This window comes from Mucor mucedo (genome assembly GCF_025094135.1).
Source record: "Mucor mucedo strain NRRL 3635 chromosome Unknown EV154scaffold_23, whole genome shotgun sequence".
NCBI lineage: Eukaryota > Fungi > Mucoromycota > Mucoromycetes > Mucorales > Mucoraceae > Mucor > Mucor mucedo.
The window spans coordinates 117,885-132,279 of record NW_026252307.1 but is presented as its reverse complement, the minus strand read 5'-3'; the positions used below and the strand labels follow the sequence as shown (position 1 = coordinate 132,279).

The following is a 14,395-nucleotide window of genomic DNA, read 5'->3' as shown; positions in this document are numbered from 1 at the left end:
TTAGTCAATTAAAATCACGATACAAAAAAAGCCTAATCGTGTAACACTAGACGCGTTATGAATAAGATACACTTTTTGACCCACTGTTACGTTCACCGTATTAACTTAATAAATTTTCTTTTAATCGTATAAGTTATATAGGTATCGTAATATATGTTTATTAAACTACAAAACTCGATTTTGCAGTGGTTTTCATTTTTTTTTTAAAAATCGGCATCGGTCGAAAATATATTTAGACTGGTAAAAAGTTGCAGGGTGTGTCGTTGGCTATCCTGTTAAAGGCGGCTGAATGTGTATATTAATGTTAGGTTTACCTTATAAATTTTTATTTTAAATCATCACTGTCTTCAGAAAGAATAGTGGTAAAAAAATCATGCGAATTGATGCGGTATATTAAGATCTTTTATGCATTATGAGACAATGACGGATAAGAGTTGCTTATGCATTTGCATCCAGGATACCAGACATTTACTAACAGCAGTTTGTTGATATTTTAGATTGCATGAGTAGGATAAGTGGGGGTACATGTTACATACCTCGCCTTTCGTTTTTGGTAAAGTTGATTACATGATATATTCAGATACGTTTTTCCTAATTGTGTATAAATAACCCCTGTTTTTTTTCAAATTAAAGTACAACATATTTCATCAACATGCAACTTTCATATATCATCGCTTCTTTAGTAATTGCCGTTTCTGTATCTGCTACTGAGCCTACTCGATTCTCATGCGTATATCAAAGTTGTATTTTACCGAATATTGAATTCGGTCCATGCCTTTCATTGGGAGGTCGGTTGGAAAATTGTGACAAACCAGCAAATAATATGATTTGTGCAACATGTACATTTGATGATAGAATACCACCTGCAAATGTTGAAACTGCTAAATATTTTCTTATGGATACGTGTGTAAGCCAAGGTGGCGTGCTTATTAGTAATCCTTCAGGACTGAGAAACTGTTATTGAGGATAGATAAGACCGCTTATTTGATTTTTAAACTTCACAAATAAAACTTTATTCATTTTGTCACTAGTAGTTACGGCACATCAAATATAAATTTTACTATTACAGTATATATTTTTTTTTATACATTTATGGTAATAAACATCATCAGTCGTCAGTTATTGGAATTCAAATATTTTATTGGCATATGTTTTGATAATCGCTCATTTTCTTTTTCCTATATAAAATTCTCATCAACTCCTTTGATAAAAGTCTTTTTCAAGAATGGTTATGTCTAAGAAAATCTAATGGTGACCAAAACCGAGTTCTTCAGGCGACATATCGAAAAAGTCTTTAATTTGTCCAATATCATCTAGCAAAATGTAACTCGGAGAATCAAACAAGAAAAATCTTCGTAGGCTTGACTAAGTAACCCCACACACAAGCTGATGCATTGCTTAATGTATTTTTGTATTTGATGGCAGCTTTTTTATTGATACTAACCCATATTTATATATATTATTATTTCAACATACAAGATCGGCACACTGTGTGTGGTTACCTTTTATTTTTTATTTCCGGTTTCTTGATCCCCTTTATGTACCAACATGTAGCCTTTGCAGGGTTTCAATTGTCGAGGGCTGTGCCTACTGAGCTTGTAAGACTTTCACACTGTAGTACATTGTCTATTAGAAAACGAGTTTTTAGGTGATGAACATAGAGAATAACTTACCGTTTGAAACGATCATCATTTGGAATAGTTGAATAACAAGTTTTCGCCCTTGATAGTTGCTACTTTCACCAGGCTTATGATTTAGCAAAAATTGTCTGGGAACCCTAGGTGCTCTCTCTCTTAATTACATGTTTTCGGATACTTGTCGCTTTATAATTGATGTTTAAATCATATAAACTAATTTATCGGAGGTGTACTTAATGCTTTCAATGATATGATTTTATTTTTTAAAAAAAGATGTGATTTTGCAGGTCACGTTCGCGTTGGTTCGCGGACCCCAATATATTCTGTTCGCGTTTTTAGGTATTTCGTATTTTTTTTTTTTTTTTTTTTTTTTGTTTCTTTTTCTAATTGTGGTCATGTCAGAGCTAGCAGCGTAAATTTGACTCTTTTATTCAGTTAGAAATATTCACTGACAGGTTTGATAGATCCGAGTTTTGCAGTGCACCTACCAGCGAACATGAACTTTTAGAACGACAAGCCTCAAGCTATGATGAGCTTGAAGAACTAAAACAATCTTTACTCATTAAGAAACATACTTACAAACAACAATATGCTAGTATATACTATATTCGGCTTTTAAAGATTCGCCAAGCTGTATTTCAGTCTGCTCAACAACGATGGGGATCTTTACCAGGTTGGTGCCCTGATTAATTCGACAATATGTCAATGGCTGATTTTTTTCAATAGAAAAGCCTCATTACGTTGAAAAAATTCTGGACATTCAGGCAGGACAGCTATGTTACATGCTCGGTACAGTCTACCTCGAAATGTCTGCTAAACCCAATGTTATGAACAATTTACAAGACGAGGTAAGTTGGCAAAATTTCTATTTTTATTATGCAAATAATATGATACCAATACGCAGACAATTAGGAATCCATTATTAGACCCAATACACCTGCTAAATATAAAAGTGATCATGATGTTATATCTTTGGAGGATGAATCAGGTCGTGTGGAAATTTCTGGCTCATGTTTAGGAAGAGAATTTTTAGTGACGGGAATGGTTGTTGGTATTTTAGGCAAAGAAGTAGCTTCAGGCGCCTTTGAAGCTTTGGATATTTGTTTGCCTGGTATGCCCGAGCAAGATCCTTTGCCCGAAAACAACGAACATAAATATGTTGCTATATTATCAGGATTAAATATTGGAGGAGATAATCAGTTAGACATGAGAAATGAGTTATTATCTGAATTTTTGACAGGTCAATTGGGCAGCTCTGCTGATCAAGCGTCCAGTTCAACCATTTCAAGAGTGATCTTGGCGGGAAATTCTGTCTTTAAATCGGATAAGGCTGTTGACGCAAAGAAACCTGTAGGTTAAACTTTTATTTTGCAAACAAACCACTCATTTTTTTATTCTTAGAAAAAATATGGCTATGATTCGACTACATTTAACGCTTCACCCATGTTACAATTAGACGATCTATTAGAAGAAATTTGTAGCACAGTAGATGTAGACATCATGCCCGGTCCCACCGATCCTTCACCTTTACATTTACCACAACAACCTATGCACCCTTCTATGTTTAAAAAGTCACATAATCTATCCACATTTCATAGTGTAACAAATCCATACTGGTGTAAAATAGACGATATCACGTAAGGTGGAATGTTATCATAATCAAGCGTTGTTTAAAACTCTTTGTGTAGATTCTTAGGAACTTCTGGACAAAATATTGACGATTTATACAAGTACTTGGATAGTGTGGATCGTATGAAGATGGCCGAAAGTTGCATGTATTGGAGACATATGGCACCTTCAGCACCTGATACCTTGTGGGCATACCCGTTTACCGATAGAGACCCTTTTGTGCTTGATAAGAGCCCCCACGTTTATTTCATTGGTAATCAGCCTCAATTCGAAGAAACTCTTTTAGAAGGTAATTTATAACAAAGTATCATCGGTATTGTTCACTTACCCCACACACACTTAGGTCCTCATGGTCAAAAAGTTAGAATTATCCTTGTGCCTTCCTTTGCAGAGACCGGTATTATGGTTCTTGTAAATCTCTCGACTTTAGAATGTAGTACTGTCCATATTAGTGAACATGGCATGCAAATGCAGGATTCTATGGATGAGTCATAAATAAATAAAAGTTATTCATGCAACTTACGATGAAACAGGTCCCGTGCGTCCGTGAAAGAATGGCAACATCCTGTGATATTATGTCATTCTCTCTATAGGAGCAGAACGGACCAAAACGTGAGAAATTGCCACTTGATCTAGCTCTAAATGCACTCTCAGAATAAAATAACGCATGTAAGGCCAGATCTATCGGGGAGGTATTTTTGATACCTATATGCAAACGGTGATGCTGAATAACGAAAATATGGTCATTATGGCATGCGGCTTTAAAGTATTAAGGTTTCTGTTCTCACAAATACGATGATGTACGGTCAATAAAACTAATCGAGTGCGCTCTCATCCAATGGTTGACATAAAGAGTTTCTATTTGGTGACTTGATTTTCAATTGAAAATATTCTATCAGTGGTTGAACAATATTTACAACCTCCCGTGCCATTACCCCGTGCGAAACCATAAGAACTTGAAAGAAGTTTAAGGTGACACACAATGCCCCGTCTCCGGGATATATGTAGTTTTTACAATAGATGTGAAAATTGAATGTTTAATATATATAAAAAAGATGTACATGAGCTTGAAAACGAAATTTATACAAGAAAAAAAAGAAGAAACTACTTGTTTTGAGAGACCAGAGTAACAATACATGTGATATCATCAACCTTTCCGCCTCTGTAATTACTACCATGTGCCTGAGCGGCCTTTGCCCAAGGACTGAGACGTTTTGGATTAAGACTTAAACGACGAGCTTTGTCTGTTAATGTTTTTGCTAATCCTCTAATAGTGGCGGTGACTAATTCGCCTGTTTGGTTGTGATCGATAGGTTCCATACCAGCATTAATCAGGTCTAAAGTTTCATGTGAATACATATTATCAAAATATCCATCCGTAGCTAATAAGATTAAATCGCCGTCTTTTAAGAAGAAACGTTTTGTGTCTGCATCTTTTGGTAAGTCAGTTACCATGTCATCCCTATTAGGGTAGGTATCCGGTACAACACTCAGCTGATAACTAATGTTATATTAGTAAGGGTATAAAGAAAGAGAAAAAAGGTACAAATATTTACGGGCAATTGAAGTAATGTTGTTGACTAGGGCTTTCATACACAATCTTCTTATCACGCACTAACAAAAATGCAGAATCCCCCAAATTACATGTTGTCATTTCACCGGTTGTCTTTGATAAGTTCAAAATACAAGCAGTGCTACTTCCAGCTGATACTTTGCCGCTCTTTCTCAATTCATGAAACGCAGAGTCTAAAATTTGGTGAGCATCAATGGATTTTTCATTTTTGGCGACAATGGCAGCGTTATCCATTAGGGTCCAAGAAAACAAGGCAGGATCAACGCCTACAAGGGACCATCCTCCAACACCATCCGCTACACCGATAGCAAGACCTTCCGGTGTATTTGTTTGAAAAAATGCGTCTTCTCCTGCATCCACTTTACCAGGCTTCTGATCCTCTTTCCAATACGGAACTTTCTTAGTGGGTGCCTTTTGTCGGGTCTTTGGGTGCCAGGCAGCGTAAGCAATAAATTGAAAACTTTCGGATGCAATATGTTCCTCTTCTATAACTGCAGAAGCTGTATTTATAAGTTGTATGCTTCGACTAGTGCTAAAACTACGTGGTGATTCGGATACATGAGGTTGAGGTTGTAAATAATAGGTTTGAGTTAATGCAGGTCTATAATTAATCGCATTAGCCCATACGGGTCTAGAAGCTCTAAGAAGAATAGACGCCCTTGCTATTCTTTGTATATAAGGTCTCATTGTTATTTTTTGTTAAAAAAATGAAAGAAAAAAAAAAGGTGAAGGGGGGAGGAGAATTCAGATAAAATACAAGGTAAGAATAAAATAAAATGCTGAATATGGCATCCACCCAAAAAAAAGACGTTCTACGTCACATTAAATCAAGCTTGAGGTCGGTGCTTAAATATCCAGTCAGCAAAAGGGTTATGGTCTACATTGACTTATGCGATAAACTTCTTAGAGGTTATTTATGTGTTTACAAATATCAATCGTAGTCAATTGTATTGGTTATTAATATAATAATATACGCTTGTTGCGGTCAGATGTGTGTATAAAGTTACAATAATGGACTGACGACAAAACATGAGATGTTACCTTCAAAATCGATAAATTGTCTGGTGCCACCTTCCCCCATTGAATATACAAGAACACAGAAACACAAGTTTATAGATTTCCTTGCGTTTAAGGCATCCAGTTGATTTATTTATGTTAACGTGGAAAAATGACGTTTCGCCCAACGCTTTTCTAAGGGAAGGGACAGCCAAAGTGCACGTAGTTACATCGTAAGATTGGGCATCTTAGCTGCCCTTGAGACTTGGAAACAAGAATACAATTAAAAAACAATACAATAGTTATGAATAAATGTATAATTAACAATTCATGCTACTTCTGACAATTCAATCGTTGCACCTTCCCTCTTGCCCTCGATTGATCTTAACCAACCTTGGGTAGAATATTAGGTTAAAGTCCAAACGAGACATTGAAAGTAAGTTAGAAATCACGCGAAATAATGACTATATGTTTGTTTTAATGAAAACGCATATGGTTTAAAGCAATAAGGTAAATTGAACTTTTGATATCATTTAAAGGTATCAGATCCTACATTACAATTACGCGCACTCCGGTTGTCCCCAATAAAATTTGTTGTCCATAAGGGAAATTGGCTGTTCCTAAAAGACCTCTGTTTGATATAAGCCATTAGAAATAAAATTATATGAGCACTTTATATATTATGGAATGATGGTAGAATATTTGGTTGTGCTACAATAATTTTTATTGATTTCTATTGCTTCTTTATTCTCATTGGATTATAGGCAAAGAAACCACAGACGTATGGTTGACCCTATTTACCAAGCTTTTCTTCCTAACATGGCTGAGGACTTTATTTACCGCCTTTTGGAAATACATTTAGTAAAAAAAAAAAACTCTGTATTACCATAATAAAATTTCATGCTACATTTGGTTGTACGGTTATATTCCAATGGTCTTAAATTAAATTTGTTGAAGTACACAACCGGCTTTCAAAAAGTAGTAAGATAAGTTAATTCCGTGAAAATGGCTTTAAACTGTTTCCTTTTTGTTACAATACTTTATGAGTGTAACTTAAAAAAAAAATAAAGACAGGCTTGAGTTCCAAAACGTCTTGTTTTAGGCATGGGCTTGTTACAAGTGTCACACAACACCACATGGGATTTTTTTTAGAAAACTGAGTCCGTAAGCTTTTGTTTAAAACGTTGTTTTGTCATAAAATGTAACTCATGTGTTGATCGTGTACACAAGTACTTCTTATGTAATGCTTGTTAATATGCATCATCACTAAAGCATGCATTTGTACGAGTGTTTTCAACTTATATAAAAATGTAGGCTTGCAACAAACTACTGCCAGAGTGGCTAGATGTATGCATTAATATCCAAGTATCTTTTTAATCTATCAGATTAAGATAATGATGATCATGTTTCAAGTCCGTAGTAAATTCAGGTCTGGAGTTCATACTAAGGGACGTGCGAATTTTTGAAACTAAACACATACGTTGCACCTTTCAAAAAACACATGCTAACCTGTCGGATGTCATTTTCACTCTCATCCCCAACTCCCAGTATTTATAATTTATCTCAAAGCGAATTTAAACAATTGTTGAAGATAAACTCGTTTCCTTTCCCTTTTGAAATTCCTATTTTTTTTTTAAAAAAAAAAATTTAAAAATGGCATCAAATGGTAGCAGCCTCAACCATGTGAACAATAACTTTAATTCATTTCATCAACTACCTGACACAAGAAAAGCGATGTTAGAATTGAATACAATCAGAACAACAGACTCGCACCAGGACACAAAGTGGCAATACACCGGCAATCGAGATGATTTTTATAATTCTTCTGCCTCAGATGTCACTCACGACCAAGAATATACTGAAGAAGAAAAACTTTTGGTTAAAAAAATTGATTGGTTTATAATGCCAATCATTTGCACACTAGATTTTTTACAGGTAAACAAAGCAACAAACACGATATCACATCACAATTGACTTAAATTACATAGTTTCTCGATAAATCCACAATCAACTACGCTGCCTTAATGACGTTTAAAACAGATGTTCATTTAGAAGGAAACCAGTTCAGTCTATTGGGTTCTGTATTCTATTTAGGCTACTTTCTGTTTCAGGTAACCAAAAAAATGGCCTGATGTCTAAAATAGATTTTAACCTTAAGTTCAGTTACCCAATAATTTCTTGCTACAACGCATTTCTGTTGGCAAATACATTGGTATCATTGTTGTTTTATGGGGTACAGTATTACTCTGTACCGCCTTTGGCACAAACTTTTCTCAAATTGCAGCTATGCGATTCTTATTAGGTTTCTTTGAAGCCGGTATTTATCCTTCTCTCACCCTATTGGTGAGTACATTTTATAGACGTTCGGAACAAGTCGCTAGACTTGGTGCCTTTTGGATCTGTAACGGATTTGCCTTATTTGCTGGCGGCTTAGTTTCATTTGGTATTAGTCATATGGTAAATGTGGGTGGACTGAAATCATGGCAATGGTATGTGGAGTTTACGTTTGACAAGAAATTTCTAGAAATTAATTATTTTGTGTATCCCGATAGGATTATGATTATTCTTGGTAGTATAACAATTTTAATGGGCGTCGTATCATTTTTCTTCTTAATCGATTCACCAAAGTCTTCTGCATTGAAGCTTAATGCCGAACAAGAAATGTTGGTGGAGGAAAGGACAAGAGACAACGCAACCGTCCGTACCACAGAAGTCAAAACAGAACACATTTGGGAGGCGATTAAAGAAATTCGATTTTGGTGCTTCAGTTTTGCCTGCCTGTTAATCAATCTTCAAAATGGTGCCATGACCATTTATAATGGTCAGATTACAGCAAGTTTTGGTTTTGATGTAAAGTATATAAGTCTAGTTGCAATATAATATTGTATTTTACCACCAGAAAAAAAAAGAACTAAATTTTTTTAAATACAGCAAGTGGAATCCATGTTGCTTAGTGCAGGTAGCGGCGCAGCTACGATACTGTTCATTGCCGTAGCAATTGTCAGTGTTCAAAGAACACATCAAACAATCTATACAGCTTGTGCTCTTATGGTTGTCAATGTTCTGGGTCTCATCCTACTACTTGTCATTCCTGTGACCCATCTTAAATTGATCGGGTTCTACATGAGCTGGTCGTACTGTTCTGTTTATGTCCTTCTGGTTACATCCATTTCAAATAACGTTACAGGTTACACTAAAAAAATCTTCTATAACGGTGTTTTAATGATCTTTTATACCGTTGGAAACTTCGTCGGACCGCTCATGATGGTTTCCCCTCCCTATATCGAAGGTATGATTGGCTATTTAATCGCAAATAGTCTAGTCCTCATACTCTTATTAATTGCGAGAAGCCGAATGGCTCTAGTCAACAAGAGACGCATACTTTTGTTAGCACATACGTCCGCTTCGAGCGCGGCACATTCTTATTGTCAGGATGACATTAGTGACGAGCAAGATCAAACTTTCATTTACTTGTTATAACTTTATACCTTCATTAGTTCTGGATACCTTTCATTTTTTTTTTACCATTATCATTACAACTTACAATAAACTAATTATATTACGGCTTATTAATCAAGGGCCTTTTTCCAAAAAATTTGTTTCCCATTCCGCAAAATTTTTGACAGATTATGACTACATAATTTGCAAATCCTTTGTACTATTCGACAGAATAAGATCATACTCTCGTAAAAATCAAGAGATGACTTTTGAGCATAAAAACCGAAGTCTATGTTTGAGTAAATAGCAGAATAGAGTATATATTTATTCGGTTTAATTTGTTGTACTCAATAACTGACGATTAAGCAACATGATGTGCCCACTAGCCATAATAATAAAAAAAGGGATCCTCCTTAATATATACCAAAAATAGAAGTGACCCGAATTTTAATATTTAAATGGATTCCTTTATTAAGGTGAATGTCAATCGAAGTGGTTAAAAAAACAGCATCAGCCACTGAATCCGATTTAAGTTTATTGTATATCAACGTTTATATTTCATAGTAGGCAGCTATGGATTCCGACTTTTCATTTTTTGAATATTGCTATCCAGTTGGATTTTCACTGAATTAAGTATAGCTATTTTCAGTGTATGCAGGTCTATGCAGGTTGAAATAAGCTCTAATTTTTTAACTCTTTTTTTTTTGGGCTGTCTAACCCGAAAAACCCGCTAATCTATAAAGTGATAGTTTTGTATACATTGGTCCTCTTACTCCTTTTACTGGAGTTTTGTCTTTTCAGACTCTTTGTCAATGCTTAAATCTCGCTTTGAGTACTTCTTGTCATAGTAAACGACTGTTTTTTATTCATAAAAATCAGACGATAGTGAGGAGCAATAAAAATTGACCATCTGTAGTTTGTTAATACTGTCGGTACCAACAAAGTTTTATCTTTACCGATAAAGTTTCATCTGTACCAATAAAACTTCATCGGTCAAGGAAAATAATTGATTACAGACTTTTATCATCGCTGCTGCTTTTGCGGGTAACGAAATTTGACAGACATACAATTGAACTTGGGAGGTTGTCTGATTGCTCTTATTATCATGTTGACCGATTTAGGGAACCATTGGCTCTGTGGTGAGCGGTCATAGAAAGATATTTAGTAAACAAAATGATACAAGCGGTCACAAGCTGTAGTGGGGTGTGAGAAGGGTATGATCCTATCTTTCTCTAATGGTCGAGGAACTACTGTAGTACTTGGTACTACAGATCCTTATTCATAAATTCACATTTTTATTATTAAATAAAGTTTTCTTTGGTTCGTTTTCTATATATAAATTCGAGACTATATCTTTTTACATATCATTGCAATTTGGTGTAGTTAAAAACAACGTTTAATTAGAAACAGTTAGCTAGTCACAAGGTAGATATAAACCCCTCGCAACATTTGGTGGAGTAGCTGGGCGTGCTGCTATTTTGGAATATAATTAAACTAAAGGTTCACAAGGTTATAGAACAATACAAAAAAATGGCTACGGAAGGAAATTCAGTTTTGGTGTTGGGCGAAACTAGCGCAAAGAGTGCGCCTACATTTGCTAGTGGTGATAGACAGGATCCTGTTCAGTTTTTGGAGGACTTTAATGAAGCGGCTTCTTGGAATAACTGGGTGTCCACGGACAGAAGAAAGGAATTATTCTTCAGGTGTCTTACCCACTATGCCAGAGAATGGTTCTTGAACACTTTCGAAAGGGGATCGGAAGAATACAAGAAGATGAAATTCGACGATGGTACTAGTGCTTGTCTGGTCAAGCAATTTTCGGCAAAGTTCATTACTGCAGAATGGTTCGAGAAATACGAAGAAGCGTACGAAGACCGTGTTCAACTTAAGTCCGAATCTCCTTGGGAATTCATGAATATCAAGCGTGCGTTACTCAGAAAGTTGGATCCAGTGGAACTCGCTAGTCGTACTGAAAAGCAAACGGTGAAGGAGATCAGAAAGGGTCTATTGCCTGAAGTTAAGAAGTTCTGTGACTATATGGAGAAGAATCCCTACAACAATCTGGACAAGACCAAGGTTAATACCTTCGAAGGGTTGGAATCTCTATTGCGTTGGGCAGAACAATGTCACAACAACACGGGCATGGTTACAGGTCTCACCAAGGAGGTTAATAAGGTACAAGAGCCTCAACAGGTGAATGCTATTTTGAAACGTAACAATGGTGATTATGGTGGGTCAAGAGCTCCTCGTGGTTACACGGAAAAGGTGGATAACTCTAATCAATGGGAAATCATACTCAAGAAATTAGAGAAGCTTGACAAGTTGGACGTGATTGAAAACAATCTTGCATTAACCATGGACCGAGTGGACAACATGGAAAGGAGATTGGATGGTGGATCCAACAACCAAGCTGATGGAAGAAAGGTAGAAGAACGACCCTCGGACAAGTGTTACAATTGCAAAGGACCTGGTCACATCTCAAAAGAGTGTAAGGAACCCTGCAGGGTGTGTCACTCACCTGATCACACAAGTGTTACTTGCAAGGACAAGGGCAATCAGGATTTTCGCTCAAACTCCCCACGAGATTAGGTGTGGTGGAGTTAAAGAAAATTCCTAATTCAAATCCAAAAGGAGAAGGGTCCTTACCGGTGGCGGTTATCACGTTGGAAGAACCTAGGTCGATCAAGGAGGTCAATGCGTTAGGCGAGTCGGGGTCCAAAGGCAAGAAATCTCAGGCGGAAATTAAGGCCGCGCTGCTGGAGAATCTGAAGAAGGCAAGGGAGGCTAAGGCAAGGTACAAACAAGAGGATCAGGAAGCAATTCGTCGAGGTGAGGTTCCGCCTTCAGTGTTGAGGAAGGTAACAACTGGTATGCCTATTATGATGGAGGAGGGCGGTAAGCAGGTCAATCAGTTTGATATTCGAGAAGGGTTATGGAAAAGCCAGGTCAGTATTTCACTACCCCAACTCTTATACCATTCCCCAGAACTGTACCATCAAGCTTTAGGTCTCTTAGGTGCACAACCTATTACCATGAAGAAGTCTCATGCGTCCCATGTGGAAGATAAAATGGATATTGACTCAAAACGGGAAAATTTGGTGATGGTGAACAATGTGGTGTCAATCGACACAACCACCATGGATCTCGAGCCAACATTACAAGCATTGCTGTGTATAGTAGGGAATCAACAATTGGAGTTTCTGATTGATGGTGGTGCGGTAGTGTCAGTGATCAACATGGAGGTGGTTGAGAAGCTAGGTCTGAAGTCACAGGTGAAACCGACCAACAGGACATTGCGCTTTGGTGATGGTGAGGTGGAGGCTGCTGTGGGTATGGTCGCACTGACTCTCATTCTGTCGGAGGAGGTGGAGGTTACTCATGCTTTTTGTGTTACTAAGAATGTGAAGACACCTCTCTTGGTGGGCAATGATTTTATCCAAGGTACCAACGGGTTGGCTGACTCCAACAACAACATGTTCTCGGTGAGGGTTGGTGAGAAAGTATATAAGGTGCCAACACATGAAGGGAGTGGTGAATCAAGTGGAATCCTATTTCCTACTGGTGGTGGGGTAGAGGAGGATGAGCGATTAATTATTCCAGTGACGGTTACGAATAGTGATCATAAGAGGTTGAAAAATGTCAAGATCCAGTACGACTATACAATGCAGCCTGGTGAGGCCCATTTGTTGTGGTTATCAATGGGGGAGGAAAGTAACAATTGGGCAACTGACATGGTATTACAACCTGAAGAGACGCTTTACACTCAATTGAAATTATACATGGTTCCAAGTCTAATGGAAAAGGGAGGTAAAGGTCCGTATTGTATGGTGGTTATGAATTACGGTCTGAGGAAAACGGTGTTGAAGAAAGGTACCCTTATTGGTAAACTTTACAGTAAAGAGTCAATTCCAAAGGAAGTAGAGGTGGTATCAGATGTGGAAGAGGTAACTTCAATGATCCAAGATTTTTACATTAATCAGGAAGAAGGAGTGCAGGTGTTGGCTCCGTCATTGATTGTTGGACCCATCTTCAAGCCGGATTACCGAAAGTTGGAGGAAGCAGGCGTGAAAATTTCTAGGACTAGGGGGTACAGCAAGAAGGATACGGGAAGGGTATACTCTGTATACATGGTGACTGAGGTGGTGGAAGGTGCGAATTATGATATCAATCCAGAACTGTCGGCTTCACAACAACAATCAATTCTGACAATTCTCAAGAAGCATGAAAAAGTATTTGCTACGTCTTTGAAGGAAGTGGAGGAGTTGAAAGCAGATCCTTACGTGATTAAACTGAAGGATGGAGCTGTACCGGTCAGGGTAACACCAAGGATGGTACCATATGAAGCTAATCAGTGGTTTAAAGAGTATGTGGACCAGTTGTTGGATCTGGGGCTTCTGGAGAGGTGTGATGGTCCTTGGGCTGCCGGGGTAGTTCTGGTACCAGCAGATGCTGAGAAAAGGGTGCCAAGGAAGAGAAAGGTGATGAAGTTGAGAAAAAAACCAAAGGTGCAGCTTAACAAGAAAGCAACATGGACCACTTATCAAGTATGTGTGATCGAAGAAGAGGAGGAGGAGGTAAGCCAACCAGAGGTGGTAGAAGAGTTGAGCACGTACGAGGACATGGAGCAAGCCTTCGGTGTTCCCACTGGGGAAATCACTAGTTTAATACCGAAGTCAGCCGCAGGAAAGAAGGACCCGTATAGGCTCACCATTAACTATAAAGGGATCAATAAGCTCATGGTGGATACTGGGTACCCAATACCTAACATCAATTTTCTTTTTACCTTGCTGGCTAAGGCCAAGTATTTCTCAGTTTTTGACTGCCTCAAGGGTTTCTGGCAATTGAAGTTGGCGGAAGAATCCAAGGATTTGACAGGGTTTGCGACCACGTTTGGTCAATTTAGGTGGACTAGGCTACCAATGGGGTTAAAGGGTTCTCCCTCTGCATGGCAATCAACTATGGATTCAATATTTTTTTCTGAAATAAATCAATTTTTGCTCATTTATATTGATGATGGGTTGGTCTTTTCTGAGAGTTTTGATGATCATCTTATTCACTTGGATCGGGTTTTGGAAAAAGCCGGCAGAGCATGCTTATCGTTGTCCACGTCAAAGTGTCGTTT

At 37.5% G+C, this 14,395-nt stretch overlaps 5 protein-coding genes across 5 annotated transcripts; 4 read left to right on the top strand and 1 right to left on the bottom strand.

Moving 5' to 3' along the window:
• The first annotated feature begins 648 nt into the window (after window positions 1-648).
• EV154DRAFT_138204 (uncharacterized protein) lies at window positions 649-1,026 on the top strand. The gene has a single exon (XM_051594053.1). The coding sequence runs from the start codon at window positions 653-655 to the stop codon at window positions 962-964; it is 312 nt and encodes a 103-aa protein (XP_051460043.1). The 5' UTR covers window positions 649-652; the 3' UTR covers window positions 965-1,026.
• A 1,006-nt stretch (window positions 1,027-2,032) lies between these two features.
• EV154DRAFT_561132 (DNA polymerase alpha/epsilon subunit B-domain-containing protein) lies at window positions 2,033-3,761 on the top strand (the record flags this gene model as incomplete). Its single annotated transcript, XM_051605655.1, has 7 exons — window positions 2,033-2,049; window positions 2,102-2,310; window positions 2,364-2,485; window positions 2,550-2,987; window positions 3,039-3,274; window positions 3,326-3,555; window positions 3,610-3,761. 7 exons carry the CDS (start codon window positions 2,033-2,035, stop codon window positions 3,759-3,761), a joined length of 1,404 nt encoding a protein of 467 aa, XP_051460042.1.
• A 321-nt stretch (window positions 3,762-4,082) lies between these two features.
• On the bottom strand, window positions 4,083-5,658 carry EV154DRAFT_138087 (phosphatase 2C-like domain-containing protein). Its single transcript, XM_051594052.1, has 2 exons — window positions 4,823-5,658; window positions 4,083-4,767 (listed from the first exon to the last, which is right to left on the bottom strand). The coding sequence occupies exons 1-2, from the start codon at window positions 5,524-5,526 to the stop codon at window positions 4,371-4,373; spliced, it is 1,101 nt and encodes a 366-aa protein (XP_051460041.1). The 5' UTR covers window positions 5,527-5,658; the 3' UTR covers window positions 4,083-4,370.
• Window positions 5,659-7,569: 1,911 nt separating this feature from the next.
• EV154DRAFT_416579 (major facilitator superfamily domain-containing protein) lies at window positions 7,570-9,315 on the top strand (the record flags this gene model as incomplete). The annotated part of the gene is made up of 5 exons (XM_051595744.1): window positions 7,570-7,770; window positions 7,824-7,946; window positions 7,999-8,324; window positions 8,388-8,685; window positions 8,767-9,315. The coding sequence occupies 5 exons, from the start codon at window positions 7,570-7,572 to the stop codon at window positions 9,313-9,315; spliced, it is 1,497 nt and encodes a 498-aa protein (XP_051460040.1).
• A 1,488-nt stretch (window positions 9,316-10,803) lies between these two features.
• On the top strand, window positions 10,804-11,862 carry EV154DRAFT_479150 (uncharacterized protein; the record flags this gene model as incomplete). Its single annotated transcript, XM_051598235.1, has 1 exon — window positions 10,804-11,862. The coding sequence occupies one exon, from the start codon at window positions 10,804-10,806 to the stop codon at window positions 11,860-11,862; it is 1,059 nt and encodes a 352-aa protein (XP_051460039.1).
• Between the last annotated feature and the right edge of the window lie 2,533 nt (window positions 11,863-14,395).

Excerpts from the sequence above, each read along its gene's own strand:
- EV154DRAFT_138087 (XM_051594052.1), bottom strand. The coding sequence starts at position 5,526 with ATGAGACCTTATATACAAAGAATAGCAAGGGCGTCTATTCTTCTTAGA. Across the intron at positions 4,768-4,822 it reads CAACATTACTTCAATTGCCC|TTATCAGCTGAGTGTTGTAC; the intron begins GTAAATATTTGT and ends ATATAACATTAG.
- EV154DRAFT_138204 (XM_051594053.1), top strand. The coding sequence starts at position 653 with ATGCAACTTTCATATATCATCGCTTCTTTAGTAATTGCCGTTTCTGTA.